The sequence below is a fragment of the Fusarium redolens genome (assembly GCF_020744475.1).
Source record: "Fusarium redolens strain MPI-CAGE-AT-0023 chromosome Unknown BKA55scaffold_6, whole genome shotgun sequence".
Taxonomy (NCBI): domain Eukaryota; kingdom Fungi; phylum Ascomycota; class Sordariomycetes; order Hypocreales; family Nectriaceae; genus Fusarium; species Fusarium redolens.
Window position 1 is genome coordinate 405,555 of NW_025763669.1, and position 15,339 is coordinate 420,893.

Below are 15,339 nucleotides of genomic sequence, written 5' to 3' on the forward strand. Positions count from 1 at the left end.
TCCTAGCGTAGACTGGTTCTTAGTGTTGACAACCCCGCGTGATGCATCATGGCAGTGGGGTGGGGTCTGGGGTCTAAGTTAGCGTGCTAAAATCTGGGGTAAAAGGTGCCGAATATCTTGTGAAAGCGAACATCATTCTTATGTCTCGACTCTACAGGAGCCGTCGTATACACCACCTATCCAAGACTGACGTTTTAGTTATCATGTGGCAAAGCAACTCGCAGAACAAGGAGACTAAACGGACAGCTGACGTCGCCTGTCACTCATGTCGAAAGTACGTCCTCCAGTGCAAGCCAGAGAAATCAAGACTTACAATTTGACCCTTTTAAACACAGACGGAAAGTTAAATGGTTTGTGAATTGGCTTCTGTCTCGCATAATGCTCTCGCTAATGCACGTTGGCTAGCGATCGCGAGCAACCATGCTGTCAAGTTTGTATCGAAACAGGACAATATTGCGAGTATCCAGAAAGAGTACTCAAACCAGGACCAAAGATCGGTATGAATAGCCTCATGCCTTTTGAAAGTCGACAACATGTGCTCACCGCTTTAAAGGCTCACTACAGCGCCGTGGACGCAGATACAGAGATCGATGCCAATCCAAGGCCTCGGACCAACAGAACAGAAGCAACGGTTCTGCATCCCCCATAGATCAAAACGGGATGGAGAGGTCTATCGTAGTCGATGTGAGCCATTCTGAGCGTCGACAGAGCTTTGCAAGCAGTTCGTCACGTCGCAAATCAGACGCCCAAGATCAAAACGCAGGTCGCAAGGGTTCAAAGCTGAATATTCATGACCTTTCGTTCATCTTACATCCTTCTCATGAAGTCACGACGCCGGATGAAGAACCGCTGACGGCCATGTCGGCCGAGTCTGCCGATATTGATAACCAGAGATTATTCCAATCGGCGTGCCAATGTCTTGGACTATCCAAGCAGTCAGTTGAAAAGATGTATGTTACTGCTCAGTTCTCTTTCAGTCTCATACTAAACACGCTGCAATACTAGGGTGCGCATTTACTTCGACAACATGGTCGCCATTAACATTTTCCATGAACCAACCTTTATCCAGGCCTTGCATGCCATCACCTCAGAATCTCATCTGATAGCCTTGATGGCTGCTATATGCGCATACTCTGTACGCTTCATCCCATTCGAAGCCGACACGGAACTTGAACAAGAACTGTCATGGGGCCGTGCCGACCAGAAAACGCCAACTACGTTCCTCAACCTTTCATCACAGCAGATCGACAAGGCCCTGAATGAGTGTACTGACGACCCCCCGCCACTCTGCGTTCTGCAAGCCCTCATCGTTACAACTCACTGTCAGCTGACACAAGGTGTTCGAGGAAGAGCATGGCGTGCACTAGGAACATGCGTGAGGCTAGCATACGAGCTTAACCTTCATCTGCTAGACTCAAGGTACGCCGTTGAGCAATACGACCACAACACCCAGCGGTGGTGCGAAGATGAGGAGAAGCGTCGTGCGTGGTGGGCGATATGGGAGATGGATGTGTTTGCGAGCACTATTCGTCGCACACCAACTGCCATAAGCTGGTCCCAGATGGAAGTATTACTCCCTGCGCCCGATGCCAACTGGTACCAGGATACCCCTGTGGGGAGTTGCTTCCTGGAACAGGAGCCAGGCCAGCGGTGGAAAGCTCTGCAGGAGAGTGGAAATGTCTCACCAAAGGCTTGGTTCATTGTAATCAACTCTCTGATGAAGGATGCTCAAGTTATATCTTGCCCTCGAGGTGTGCCCTCGGTTACACGACCGGGCCAGAGCTGGCAGCAGACTGCAAAGGGTGAGGGGAGGCGAAGCATCTCTTACCAAGCTGAGAGCAGCGAGGAGTCTCGGCAGAAGCTGGAGACCTTGGCCAACTCGGTATACTGTCTTGTTCGGGTGCTGCCTGAGAATCTTCGCTACCGCCAACAACATCTGTCGTTCAGCCCACGCCTACCAGGCCAGGTTGAGTCATCCCGACAGTTGCACTGCTCTATCTACAACATCTACGTCATGACGCAGTTGGCGCGACTCATGATCCATCGATATGATGTCTTCGGTAGCCAAGCTAAGCCCGCACAACCTCCAGCCATGAGCGCCCCGTGCAAACTAGGGTTCGCCTCTTTCCAGGACCAGGAAAGCCCTGCCCTCAGAGAGTATTTTGAATCAGCCGACAATGTCCTCTCGATAGTCAACAGGAGCTGCGAAGACCACATTCGTCATATCAACCCTTTTCTGCCCAGCACGATTTGGTTGGCGGCTGCCGTTCAAATGGTTCGGAAGCAGTTCGGAGGTCCATCGACTTACAATTCACTAATCAAGGCTCGCTTTGATGTTTTGTACCTCACGTACAAGCAATGTGTTAGCTTTTGGGGCATCCAGACTGCCATGCAGCAGAACCTTGAGACTATTGAAGCACAGCTGGAAGACTTTAACGGTAAGCCTACGAGAAGCTTCCCAGGCACGGCTACACAACCTGCATGGTCTGGTGTCAGCAATGCTGCGCAGCGATGGATATCGCCCTTGGACACATCTGATGGAAGCAAAGTAGCTTGCCGCGCCTCCAACGATCAGAATTACACCCACCAAGCACAATCAAATGGTCAGTCTACCCATTAGCGAAATCCCTTCTTTCACTATTTTGTGTTTATCCGCGGGCTCAATATCACTGACATGGCCCCTCAGAAATGCAGAAACCTCTTGGAACTGGCGACACTGAAGGGCTCGGCAACGGCAAAGGCATACAAAGCCCAGGCGCCCTACCCAAGACTCCTCCAGCAAGCGACCATGGGGAGCAGCTCACGCGCAGCATAATGCAAGGGACCACAAACATGGCTCAGTCTATGGATCAAATCGTACGAGATCCAATGAATGTTGCATTTGCCCCTGATGTTGACGATGGTATGGCAAGTATGCCAATGCTAGAGTTTATGCTCATGCCACCACAGGCAAACTCCGAGATGCATGATATGGGGGATAGTACAATGATGGATGTGTGGAAGGATATGGAGCTTCCGAGCGATATTCGTGACTTGTTATCTGGATTCTCGACTTATTGACAGCTTTTGCTATCTTCCTGTGGCTGGGCTGGTATATATATAAGTGTGTTAAATACTGACAGTCAAATGAACATCGATTCCTCTGCGTAAGGATTTGAAACATGAAACTCCCGACGCTATCGCCTTCAAGCTGAGCCAATGTTGTAGCGTCGAGACAGAAATGAAAACAAGATATTGATCGCAAGGACCACCGTCAAGCAGCACATCTAGCCCACAATATCGGTATATTGGAAATTGCTCTAGCAGTTGTTACAAAAGTTGATTGTTCATCGGTAGCCGTGTAATGATTTGGCCAGCTGTTAACACTGATGGTAGATGACGATGGATTTTGACTCAATACACGCATGATTAGTACATACAGAGATCAAAACATTCTAACTTCCATGTTCCGGAAGAACATTTACTCCTTGAAGCCAAGTACCGACTTCATCACTGTCATCAGCTTCTCCGTACAACCCTCCTTATCAGCCAGAACCCGAGGACACCTCCAGGCCACGAACCGATCTGGCCGAACAAGAACAGCTCCAGAGTCGTCAACACCGCGCACCCGCTGCCAATCGAAGTAAAAGTCCTCCCACTGCTGACGGTACCCAATAGCATGGACATCCAGAGGGACACCTAGCTTCTCACCCACGTCCTTCGCTGCTGTCTTCCAAGGCTCACCCCCAATGCCCGTAAATAGGACAAACTTACCGTGGCCTGCAAGATCAATGGTGGAGACTGGCTCCGAGGGTATGGATGTGTTCAACCAGACATGAGGTAGCCTGCATCCAGGATATGTACTGGCGTCGTAGTACAGGATAGGGTCACCAGCTGCCTTACCCGCAGGGGAGTATGGCCCAGGCTCATCGGCGTCATATATACCAGGCCCACTGTAGCGCTGTCCCATCTCGATTCCCAACCCGTGGAACTCATGTGAAGTCTTGGTGATGACATCTCGGAAACGCCTTCGACGCGCCTCGCCTTTTAATGAAGCTGATCCGAATTCGTCGACGATCTTCCTGCGATCTTCAACCTTGTCGGGCAGCGCTCCCATGGCGTCCCATACGTGGAAGTGATCGCGGAATGCATCGTTGGCCCGTGTGATTATGGACTTTCCAACGGGCTGGCGCTCGGTGTTGTATGTATTCAGAAGTGCGGGTGATGCGAGGCCTTTCTCGACATATGCGACCTTCCACGCGAGGTTGAAGGCATCCTGTATGCATGTGTTGGAGCCTAGGCCGTTCATGGGCGGATGTCTATGGACCGCGTCGCCCAGGCAGTGGCTGTAGAAGAGATGCGTTAATATTTGAGCCTGAGAAGGAGATGGATCAACTTACATATAACTACCGTCGGAGTATCGCTCTGCAACGATCTCATTGATGAACCACTTGGAGATATTGAGGATTTCAGCTTGTGTATCGTCTCCAATAAAGTCTCGTACTCTCTCTAGGTACTCCTCCTTGGACACCTGTATGTTAGGATCGCAATCTCGATTTGGAAAGAAAATAAACATCCACTCATCCCATGGCTTGACCATTCTCACAATGCCCATCCATCCAAACTCAGGATGTTCTTTATCAGGCTGCATAACCCAGTGAAGATTCCCCTCGCGATGTTTCACCAGATGAGACAGGTCTGCTTTGACAAGAACGTTGATCGCGAGGCCTTGGCCTGGCTTGCGCTCAAGAGGAAGGTCAAGCTGCTTGACTACCTGGCTCTGCGCGCCATCTGCACCGAAGAGATATTTGGTGCCAATCTTGTATTCCAGATTGGAGAACTTGTCCTTCAGGGTCGCTGTTATCCGTCCTGTCTTCTCGTCTGTCGTGAATGATGATAGAATCGTGTCGAATCTGACTTGGAAGTTGTTATGGGTGGCGTGCCGGATCAGAATTGGCTCGAGGAGGGTTTGAGGGATATCAGCTGGCTGACACGGGCTGGCCATTTCGTAGTCACCCTAAGCACTGACAATCAGTGGTAGGTTCTGGTCGCGAAATTTGAGAGCATTCTTACCTTGCGGTTAGGATCATTTCCCCACGAATAAAGACGAGCATACTCCTCCCCAGCCATACTGTGGCACCACCTAGTGTGCATCATGCAGTGACCCTTTGAAGAAACCTGCTCGACGTCGCGATCTAAGCCAATGTCCCGTAGACACTCTGGCTTCCTCAGCAAACGTTGATATGTAAGTAAGTGAGCGGGCTAGACGTACCCAAAGCTGCCATGTTGGTTATATGAGCTCGAGGCGTGTTGGCTGTACCTGGTGCTGCACCAATCATCATCCCGGAGAGCCCTGCGTTTTGTCAGAAATGCCAGAACTTATTCCTCGGAGTTCATACCGTGAGATGAGAGAAAGCAAGCGAGACTGGCCCCCGCCGGTCCGCATCCTACAATAAGATACTGGGTCTGGAAGACCCCATCGTCTGGCGTGCTGAGTGCATGGTGTTCTTGACCGTGATTGCCATTGTAGGGCGTCAAGGGCGGGCTTGAACTGGCTAGTAAACTGTGAGGTGCCATTGCAAGGCTATTGTGTATAAGTCTGGATGGATTAAGGCGAGTAAAAGCTATAAATGTGCCTGACACCGTAGATCGAAACGGCTTTCGGGTGAGTGTTGACAACATTTGTTAATCCTGGCAACGGCAGGTACTGAGATAAGAACTACAACCATCAAGCCATTTAATTTTTACCGAAAGTTTACAATATCTTAACAGGTTACATGAGACGTTTTCCAAATTTCGGCTTTGCTGTATATTCTTGGTTATCTCAGGCTTCTGTTGCCGAAGATAGTGCGAGCGCCTGGCACTGGAACACAAGTTCCGAACAGTGATGGAGATCTACTCTGCTGTCTGCGAGTCTTTAGGGCCGGGGATACAAGTGACCTTTCGGTGTAATTTCGCTTTTTATCAACCATGAGTCTTTACTTGGCAAGCTACCGTCTCCGCGCCACCCAAACGACCTGTCTAACCCGATGGCATATTATAACAAACTATCCAAACAATTGGATGAGTCTGCTGGAGCAGACCATTCTTCGCTGCTCATACCTTTTGAGTCGCTCCTATTCTTTTGTCTCTTCGAGGCTTCCCTTTCTTAAACATGACCTCATCACCGACCCGGCGCATCCGCCTTGTGCGTCTCGCCCACGTATACTACTCACATCGCGACATTGCGAAAGCTCACCAGTTTCTCAAAGACTTTGGCTTTGAGGAGACTGGCAACTTTAGCAACAAAATGTATTATCGGGGAACCGGCACTGAGCCTTTCGTCTACTGCGCTGTCGAGGGTCCTGAGGATTCTTTCGGCGGCGCGGCGTTCGTTGTCGAAAGTTTCGATGATCTGACTTATGCAGCGGATACACTGCCGGATGCTACCCCAGTCACCAAGATGCAGAACGAGCCTGGAGGTGGTTATAGGGTTACGTTCTACGACCCTGTGGACAAGTTTCCATTTCACCTTGTGTATGGGCAGAAGGAAGTAGATCCGCTTCCCAAGTCTCTACCTGAGAGGGTTATCAACTTTGTGAGTATTTCTCCCTGTGATGGTCGGGGTGGTTAGCCCGTGCTTACATCTATACGTAGCCAACAACCAAGAATCGGGCAGGCAATACGTTTCAGAGATTCGAGAAGGGCCCTGCGCCTGTCCACAAGATGGGCCACTTTGGCATGGTCGTGACCAATTTTGAAAGGGCTTTTGATTTCTATACCTCCAGGTTCAACTTCAAACCTAGCGATGTAAGCAGCCCTGAATTGACATGGCTGTTTCACTAACCAGTAGGCCAGCTTGTTTATAACGAGAGCGGTCACGATATCACAACCTTCTTGCATCTAGATCGCGGAAAAGAGCTTGTAGACCATCACTGTTTCTTCTTCTTCGAGGGGCCAAAGAGTCATGTCCATCATTCATCTTATGAGACGCATGATTTTGATACGCAGCTTCTTGGGCATCATTGGCTTCGTGAGAGGGGATATGAGAACTGTTGGGGAGTAGGGCGTCATGTTATGGGAAGCCAGATTTTTGACTATTGGTGAGTCACTTCGTGGCTTTCTCTGTTCCCCGTTTCTCTAATATGTCCAGGTTTGATACGTCGGGCTTCATCATGGAGCATTACGTTGATGGCGATCTGGTCGATGATACATATCCAACAAACCGACAGAAGGCATCGCCCGATAACCTCCATGTCTGGGGTAAGTTGATTCGTTACTTGAGAATCTTTAAACTAAGTTAATTACATCATAGGCCCTGATGTCCCGCCCACTTTCTTATCCTGACTGGGAACCCTCTGTTCCATGGGACATGCAAGAATGACCAACGAAATGAGATTGGAGGACCCGAAGTCAATCAGGAATACTTTAGTTTTAGATACTTGAAAGAATAGCAATATACCTATGCTGTTTCTATCTACAGATCATGATATATCCATGTGGCGCGTCGGATGTCCTGTCGCTTTGCTGGTGTAGCTCATACAGCCATAGCTTCAATCATATCATATCAAGCATTGTACGAAACCAATACCTATGCTCTTAATAACCTATTGTAATCTTATACTGAGTCTCTTCTCTCATAAGACATAAACCAAGGTTGATTTGCTCGGTGTTGAATATGTGGTGCAATCTGAGTGTGAGTTTTATTCTTCGCTTTGTACCATATTGTTTTAGACCGCAATCCAACCATCTCACAGCAGGAATTGCCCCAAGGACCTTTCTAGCTAAGCTAAAGAGTCTTTGCTGTAGGTTTAGCAATCTATTCTTCATTAGTGGATGCTGCATGGTTAATTTGAGTTACGGCTCGGCCAAATGACTACCTAACCCCCCCCCTTGATGGCCCCCGAAATTAGTCCGTCCACTGAGTTGGTCCGCGTATCCAAACTCAGAACGCCATGTACTGAGGAGTTCGATTGCCCCTGGCATTGAAAGTCAAATCTTATTACCTATTCATGCTCCGCCCAAGGTCTCCCTCATTCTTGCTTTCCTCTTACCACTGCGCCGTAATCATAGAGAAAGCAAACATGGAATCCAGCCTCCCAATTCCCAGCATGAACTTCCAAGACCTGACATCAGGCCTCGCCACTCAGCAAGGCCAACGGCAGCTGTTTGTGGCTCTGGCTTGGGTAACGGGCATATATGTCTTCAGCAAGCTGATGTTGATGGGTCGACGAGCCAAGAACCTTCCTCCCGGTCCATCGACTCTCCCCATCCTTGGAAACATCCACCAGATCCCCGTTACGGGACTGCATGCCAAGTACGTCACCATCAACTAGATTGAACTACAAATCGAATTGAGATTCTGATTCTGGCGAGTTAGATTCCTGCAGTGGGGCGAACAATATGGTGGCATCTTTTCTCTCAAGATAGCTTCGAGTACTATGATCGTCCTGTTTGATCGCAAAGCAGTTCATGATCTCGTCGACAAGAAAGGAGTCATTTACTCAGAGCGCCCACCGAACCACGTTGCCGACATTGTCACTCATGGCGATAGTTTCGCCTTTATGAACAACACTCCCTTGTACCGTGAGCAGAGAAAGGTCGCTTCGCATAATCTCTCGGTGAGTTTAAAAGCCTAGCAGCTACACATTGCAATAACGAACGGTTACCGACTTCTTTCAGCCTCGTATCCTGGATGAAAAGGTTGGACACATTCAAGACGCAGAGTACGTTTGTCGCGATTCTTGGCAGAATAATTGTCTAATCTCCGCAGAATCACTATTCTTCTTCGCGACCTTCTCGCCACTCCAGCGGACTTCTATCATCATATTATGCGCACTACCTGTTCGGTTGCCTGCATCATGGTCTGGGGCCAGCGAGGTGCTACTTATGACTCTTTCTTTGGTCGTGTGCGTCAGAGTTCTGTTCCATCTCCGTATAATCAATGCTAACGTTGATTAGTGTGTCTACGACGCAATGGAATCAGTACGTCTTCACACTTTCTCTCCACCAGATAGTGATACTAACTCGACTGATCTTGCAGTACAGCGAGTCTCTCGAACCCGGCGCCAACCCACCAGTCGACGACTTTCCATTCCTCAAGTATCTTCCAGACTTCATGAGCCCGTGGAGAATCCGTGCTCAGCGGTCGTATCATGCGATGGATCAGACATGGAAGAAGGCCAGAGAGTTATCTGATGCCAGAAGAGATCGAGTTGGATCTCGCAACTGCATCGCTGATAAAATGCTTGAGGACGCTAAGCTAAGCGACAAGATGTCAGACCAACAACTCAACCACTTTCTTGGGGTTTTGGTCGAGGGAGGGGCCGAGACTACATCGTCTTCTATCCTGACCATGATTCACTGCTTGTCAAGACATCCTGAGCATCAACGCCGAGCCCAGGAAGAGCTTGACGCTGTCTGTGGGACTGGCAGGTGAGTACAATTTGCCGTTAGGTAATAATGGAAGGGTGTTTTGACTGATTTGGTTGTTTAGAATGCCCGAATGGTCGGATTTCAAGGAGCTACCTTACATCAACTGCATTGTCAAGGAAGGCCTACGATGGCACCCAGTGTAAGTCTTGGAGCCGATTTTTGTGGTTCACATAGACAATTTCTTACTCGGGACATTACTGATATACACTCTTCAGACTGCCTTTGGGAGTTCCTCATCGCGTAGCCAAAGATGACTGGTACGACGGAATGCTCATCCCAAAAGACGCCACCGTTATCATTCCCTCATACGCAATCCATCGATCAGAGCAAATGAAGTACACGAACCCGGATACGTTCGACCCAAGTCGCTACGTCAACCACCCACGCCTGGCAAGTGACTATGCAGGTAGTCCCGACTTCAACAACCGAGATCACTATGGCTATGGCGCAGGCCGTCGTATCTGCCCCGGCATGCACCTCGCAGAGCGAACACAGTGGCGAGCCATTGCCAAGATTCTCTGGGCATTTGACATAGAGCTTGCTGTCGATCCAGCAACGAGACAGAAAATTGTTCCTGATCCGGAGGCTTTCAAGGAAGGAATTGCGCATGGACCTCGACCATTCAAAGTTGTGTTCAAACCTCGCAGTCAAGCACATATGGATACTATCCTCCGGGAGGCGGAGCAGAGCCTTGATGAGGTGGCCAAGTGGGATTGAACGACTGGGAAAAATCTACGTATGTCAATGATTCACCTCAGGTCTCTAAATTATGGATTAGATATTTGCGCGAGATGTTTTTGTACAAGTGTGTTATTGTAGTCTTTCTTAATGTTGTGGTTTCGACGTAAATTGTGAGCCTGATGTGGAATTTGCAGTTGAGGCCTGTGGCTGAGAGCTTGTAATCACCACACAGAACTTAGTAGGGTTGTAGAGCGCAGGAGTGCTGATTCATTACACGGAATACCATAGCAGGTGGAGGCCTCACAAAGGCCTAAACCAAGAACACAAACTTGAAGGTAAGTAGACTTCGAACAAAGTAATTACTTGTACAAAATTCAGCTTCATATGGTTCAAATAATCCGGTCTTCCCTGTCAATCCATGTTTCCTCCTGAACTCATCATGCTACAACTGAAACTGCGTATAATGTGTCTGCCCCAATCCGTTTAAACTATCTAGGGGAAAAGGCAAAAGACGGTGGCATCTTGATGTTGAGTGGTGTATTAGTTCATAGATGCTAGACTAAGCTTTGAAACACTTGCCCCACGATTCTTAAATATCCTCGGCATGTAAGCCCTTGGCAGCGAAGTTGGTCCGAAATCCATGTCGGCGAACTTTGACCGTCACAAGCTCATTCTGCGATGTATGGACCGACCAAAGCTCCCGTGGGTCTTTGGAGACTAGGCTACGATGCGTTATGTTTAATATGTGAGATGATTAAATTTAAAGTTGCGTGCGAAAGGTATTCTGCTGATCATGCCTCTTGTAGAACGAAATCATCCCATTATTGATCAAGCGTGACCCAACCCATATTCCAGAATGGAAGCAGAAACGGTTACCGTAATTATACCCAGAATTCCTCTACACGTTTTGCACATCTGACAGATTAGAACAGACTCCTAGTGATGTACCTGTCTTCGATATGATGACAACCGTGTTGACAGCGGCACTTGTCTCACTAATTGCCTATTTCGGCCATGGCCCCCTCTACGACCTCCTCTTCCAACCCTCAACAAAGACAAAGTCACTTGGGGCAGATGCAGATAATGATTCTGATGTCTCAAGCGATCTATGCATTGTCAAGAGGTTAGAAGAGGAGGAAAAGAACTGTGTGGTCCTATTTGGGTCTCAAAGTGGAAACGCACAGGAATTCGCTGAGAAGCTTGGTCGTGAAGCCCATACCCGGTTTTCCCTACGTTCGATGGTCGCCGAGATCGATGAGTATACTTACCAGAACTTACACAAGCTGCCCGAGAGCACCATCGTGTTCCTCGTTCTCGCCTCATATGGCGATGGAGAGCCAACGGATAATGCGGAACAGTTTTACAAGTTCTTGACTAATGAGGACGACGATGGACCGTTTCATCGCCTTCGAGAACACGGTCTTCAGAACATGACATACGCCGCCTTTGGATTGGGAAACAGTAGCTATGCCCACTTCAACGCTGTGATCCGCAAGGTCGATGACAGACTCCATCTCTGCGGTGCCAGACGGCTTGGCCCTCTCGGCGAAGCTGATGACGGCAAGGGAACAAACGCTGAGGATTTCATCGACTGGAAAGACAAAATGTGGCCTCAAGTCATGGAAGCTTTTGGTCTGGTCGAGCATGACGCTGGAGAGCGAGAGCCTGCTTTCGAGGTGATTGAGACGCCCAACCACCATGGCCCAATCTGCCAGGCAGATTACACAGACAGGAACCTCGCACAGCAGGCGCAAGCAGTAACAAACCACTGCTTTGCCCCTATATCGAACTCAAGGCTGCTCTCAGATGCCGGTGGCCGTTCCTACATACATGTCGAGCTGGACATCAAGAACGTCAAACTTGACATTCAGACTGGCGACCATCTCTCTGTTTCTCCTATCAATTCCGATGTCGAGGTCGAGCGTTTCTTGAGGGTGTTTGGGCTATGGGAGAAGCGACACGACACCATTCGTGTAAGGTCGCTGTCGGATGACCTGAGTCCGCCGTTCCCGTCACCGTCCAGCTACGAATCTGCAGCTCGATTTTATATCGATATCTGTGGGCCTGTCTCCCGCGAAGTCATATCCACCTTTGCGAATTTCGTTTCGGATCCTAAGCAAAAGGCCACGCTTCGTCAACTCGGCAAGGATAAAGAGAACTTCTTGGCTCTCACTCGCGGTAACTTCTACAACATCGCTTCTATGATGGAGGCCTTGTTTCCAGGGGAGACCGTCAATGTTCACTTTGCAATCATCATCGAGGCGTTGCCGAAGCTCCAGCCGAGGTACTACTCCATATCTTCTTCTTCCGCCCTTGATGCGGACAAAGTCTCCATCACGGTGGCTATCGAGTCGTTTTCAATCCACAACACAAATCGGCACTTCTCAGGCGTTGCGACGAATTTCATTTTAGACGTTGTTTCCACCCAAGATGAAGTCATTTCCAGGAGTCGAGTACAGCCGATGGCTTACACGCTGCCAACAAAACGACCTCATCCGCAGCCCTGTCTTTCAGTGTTTGTGCGGACTTCGACATTTCGATTGCCGCCTGATCCGACAGTACCTATTCTTATGGTTGGTCCTGGCACCGGTGTCGCGCCATTCCGTGGATTTGTCCGAGAAAGAGTCGCGGTGCATCGACAAGGCAAAGACTTTGCGCCCATGACGTTATTCTATGGCTGTCGCAAGAGGACTGAAGATTTCTTGTACGAGGAAGAGTGGAAGGTAGGTTCTGGTCTAGTCCAAGTTGATGGTTTGATCACTGACATGTCTATCGTCAAAGGCATATACCGCTGAGCTGGGCTCCAAGTTCAAGATGTACACAGCCTTTTCGCGAGAGCAGAAGAAGAAGGTGTATGTTCAAGATCTTATTCTTCAGCAATCCAAAGACGTAGCTTCCCTGATTCAGAACAATGGCTACGTGTATGTTTGCGGTGACGTAGGCATGGGTCGAGGAGTGACAGAGACGCTTTGCAAGGTCCTTGTTTCTGAGAACAGCGGCTCTTTTGAGGATGCAGAGCGGATATTGTCCGATATGCGGCATTCACATCGATATCAGGTTCGTGGGGCATGAAGACTTCCATCGGTGTCCACAGTTAACTAACATGGTAATAGGAAGACGTCTGGTAGCATAGCAATCATAGTTGCTGGACACTGGCGTGCTTCGTAAGGCGGTAGAGCTTGTGTAACAGAATGAGTTACGGTATTTATAAGGCTGAGAAGTTAAATAAAGTTTCAAGTATCTTAGGTGGCAGTGAGGGCACTGAAGTATAATGCCTATATGCGTTGAGATGTGTCCTTTGCCTTTGTGCATGGGCTTGCAGCTTGTTTCAACCCCTCAACCTTATACGTACTAATTTTCTAATAATAGGACAAGAAGTAACCAAAGCCGAGCTCCTTTGATATTTATGTTGCCACTGAGGCGTGCTACAAGAAATAGGAATTAAAATGTTACCTCTCATCTACCATGTCTGAGACTTTTGATCCTATGCTTAAGTCCGTTGAAGATCAAGGAGCAACTAGGGCGGGAAATGCCGTATGTTTCGTATTATATTGAGTTTTGTGTGCCTGAAAAGGACAAAGACACCGGTAACAAATAACAAACAGGCCCCCTCATCTAAACCGTAATCAAAGACCATACAAGAGCGCCATCATCCCCCATAATTCTTCACTCTCTTCTATGCCAACATCAATCACTCAACCAAAAAGCCAGCCACTACTCAAGTTCTCACCACGCTGAACCATTCCTCCACCAAGATGCACGACCTGATTGCTTCCCTTGAGCCTGAGATGGAATACATCTGTAAGGTCAGCGGCGCAACTGAACTCTCACTCTCCGTCGTGTCGGGCGGAAAAGAAGCATACGCAAAACATCTAGGTTTTCGAGACGTCGAGGCTAAGAAGGCTCCGGATGTTGATACTACTTACTTCATTGGCTCCGTCACCAAGGACATGGTGGCCGCTTTGCTGGGCATACTTGTTGAGGAGGGAGGGCTCCAGTGGTCGGCTCACATCGCCTCAATCTTGCCCGAACTTCAAGATTCGTTCGAAGCCAGGGGTTCTTAGATCACGATCGCTGATCCCTTGTCTCACCGGACTGGAGTGGCTCGTAGCGATGGTATCTGGATCCAGCGGGCCGGGAATATTCTACTCCCTAAATCAGAAAGCATACGAACTTGGGTGGCTCAACCTGTTGTCAGGGACTTCAGGTCTGGCTTCCTTTACAACAACTATGCTTATGGCGTGATCGGCCGAGCCATAGAGAAGATTGAGGGCAAGAGTCTTGAGGAGACCTTCAAAGAGAAATTATGGGAGCCACTGGGGATGCATCGGACATCTATGGAGGATATTCCTGGCAATTCCAACGCAGCCAAGGCATACTACGCACCGGATGATGCTACTTCATACGGGGTTCCCATTCCCACTATATCACATGAAACTATCATGAGAGCTGCCGGCGCCATTCGAAGCTGTACTAATGACCTAGCAAAATACTACAGCAATTTTATGCACGCAGCAAATCATCAGTTCAGCAACAAGACGGCATCAACTCCAAACTCGCCATTCAAGCAACTCACCACAATTCTTCGTCCTTACAATCAACTTGATCTTATCTCTTTCAGTGAGCAGTCTTATGCTCTAGGCTCGGGTCGTGCACAGCTGCCCTGTCCTCTAGGAACTTTGAGCTACAACTACTTGCTCGTCCCCTAAATGCCTGTGATTGGTCAAGGAGCCCCAGGTCAGCTCACCTTGTATCATGGTGGAAGCATCCAGGGATCCAATACGGCTGTTTAACTCTTACCCGAAATTGAGACGGCCATCCTCCCTATGCAGAACTCATCAGGCTTAGGTGATGCATGTGACTGGATTCCTCATATGATTATCCAGAAACTGTCGGGTAGCACTGAGAACATTGACTTTCGGCAGCTTTCTTCCATGGCTGCGAAGGCGGCTCCAGCTCTTGCTGAGAAGATTGAACCTGACCTTGAGAAGGGACGAGAGAGGGGTACCAAACATCTTGGCCTCGAGGCATATACAGGCCACTACTGGAACGCACTTCACAACTTCCGTATCGACGTCAGCGTCCGTCATGGCCGTCTCTACATGAAGTTTCAAGGTATTGAGAATGAAAATTATGAGCTGAGATATTATTATCACCACTCCTGGATATGGAATGTGTCGCATAACGACACGGCAAAGCAAGGGCGATTCCCGACAAGACCTTGGAGCTCGTATATAATCGAATTTAATTGCGGGGATTAAGATA

General features: G+C 48.9%; 6 protein-coding genes across 6 annotated transcripts; 5 read left to right on the top strand and 1 right to left on the bottom strand.

Moving 5' to 3' along the window:
- The first annotated feature begins 133 nt into the window (after nt 1-133).
- Nucleotides 134-3,229, top strand: BKA55DRAFT_563573 (fungal-specific transcription factor domain-containing protein). Its single transcript, XM_046192412.1, has 6 exons — nt 134-274; nt 336-350; nt 406-497; nt 554-950; nt 1,006-2,603; nt 2,687-3,229. Exons 1-6 carry the CDS (start codon nt 141-143, stop codon nt 3,058-3,060), a joined length of 2,610 nt encoding a protein of 869 aa, XP_046050769.1. The 5' UTR covers nt 134-140; the 3' UTR covers nt 3,061-3,229.
- Nucleotides 3,230-3,460: 231 nt separating this feature from the next.
- Nucleotides 3,461-5,264, bottom strand: BKA55DRAFT_592581 (FAD binding domain-containing protein; the record flags this gene model as incomplete). Its single annotated transcript, XM_046195415.1, has 4 exons — nt 3,461-4,325; nt 4,380-4,976; nt 5,096-5,198; nt 5,252-5,264. The coding sequence occupies 4 exons, from the start codon at nt 5,262-5,264 to the stop codon at nt 3,461-3,463; spliced, it is 1,578 nt and encodes a 525-aa protein (XP_046050770.1).
- An 869-nt stretch (nt 5,265-6,133) lies between these two features.
- BKA55DRAFT_537615 (Glyoxalase/Bleomycin resistance protein/Dihydroxybiphenyl dioxygenase) lies at nt 6,134-7,305 on the top strand (the record flags this gene model as incomplete). The annotated part of the gene is made up of 5 exons (XM_046189937.1): nt 6,134-6,556; nt 6,616-6,768; nt 6,817-7,061; nt 7,112-7,221; nt 7,274-7,305. The coding sequence occupies 5 exons, from the start codon at nt 6,134-6,136 to the stop codon at nt 7,303-7,305; spliced, it is 963 nt and encodes a 320-aa protein (XP_046050771.1).
- Nucleotides 7,306-8,042: 737 nt separating this feature from the next.
- BKA55DRAFT_537616 (cytochrome P450) lies at nt 8,043-10,110 on the top strand (the record flags this gene model as incomplete). The annotated part of the gene is made up of 8 exons (XM_046189938.1): nt 8,043-8,275; nt 8,339-8,579; nt 8,641-8,684; nt 8,732-8,867; nt 8,920-8,943; nt 9,002-9,393; nt 9,455-9,532; nt 9,609-10,110. The coding sequence occupies 8 exons, from the start codon at nt 8,043-8,045 to the stop codon at nt 10,108-10,110; spliced, it is 1,650 nt and encodes a 549-aa protein (XP_046050772.1).
- An 820-nt stretch (nt 10,111-10,930) lies between these two features.
- BKA55DRAFT_688216 (uncharacterized protein) lies at nt 10,931-13,202 on the top strand (the record flags this gene model as incomplete). The annotated part of the gene is made up of 4 exons (XM_046199173.1): nt 10,931-10,951; nt 11,007-12,797; nt 12,856-13,131; nt 13,188-13,202. The coding sequence occupies 4 exons, from the start codon at nt 10,931-10,933 to the stop codon at nt 13,200-13,202; spliced, it is 2,103 nt and encodes a 700-aa protein (XP_046050773.1).
- Nucleotides 13,203-13,829: 627 nt separating this feature from the next.
- BKA55DRAFT_592585 (beta-lactamase/transpeptidase-like protein) lies at nt 13,830-15,335 on the top strand (the record flags this gene model as incomplete). Its single annotated transcript, XM_046195416.1, has 3 exons — nt 13,830-14,130; nt 14,176-14,774; nt 14,886-15,335. 3 exons carry the CDS (start codon nt 13,830-13,832, stop codon nt 15,333-15,335), a joined length of 1,350 nt encoding a protein of 449 aa, XP_046050774.1.
- Between the last annotated feature and the right edge of the window lie 4 nt (nt 15,336-15,339).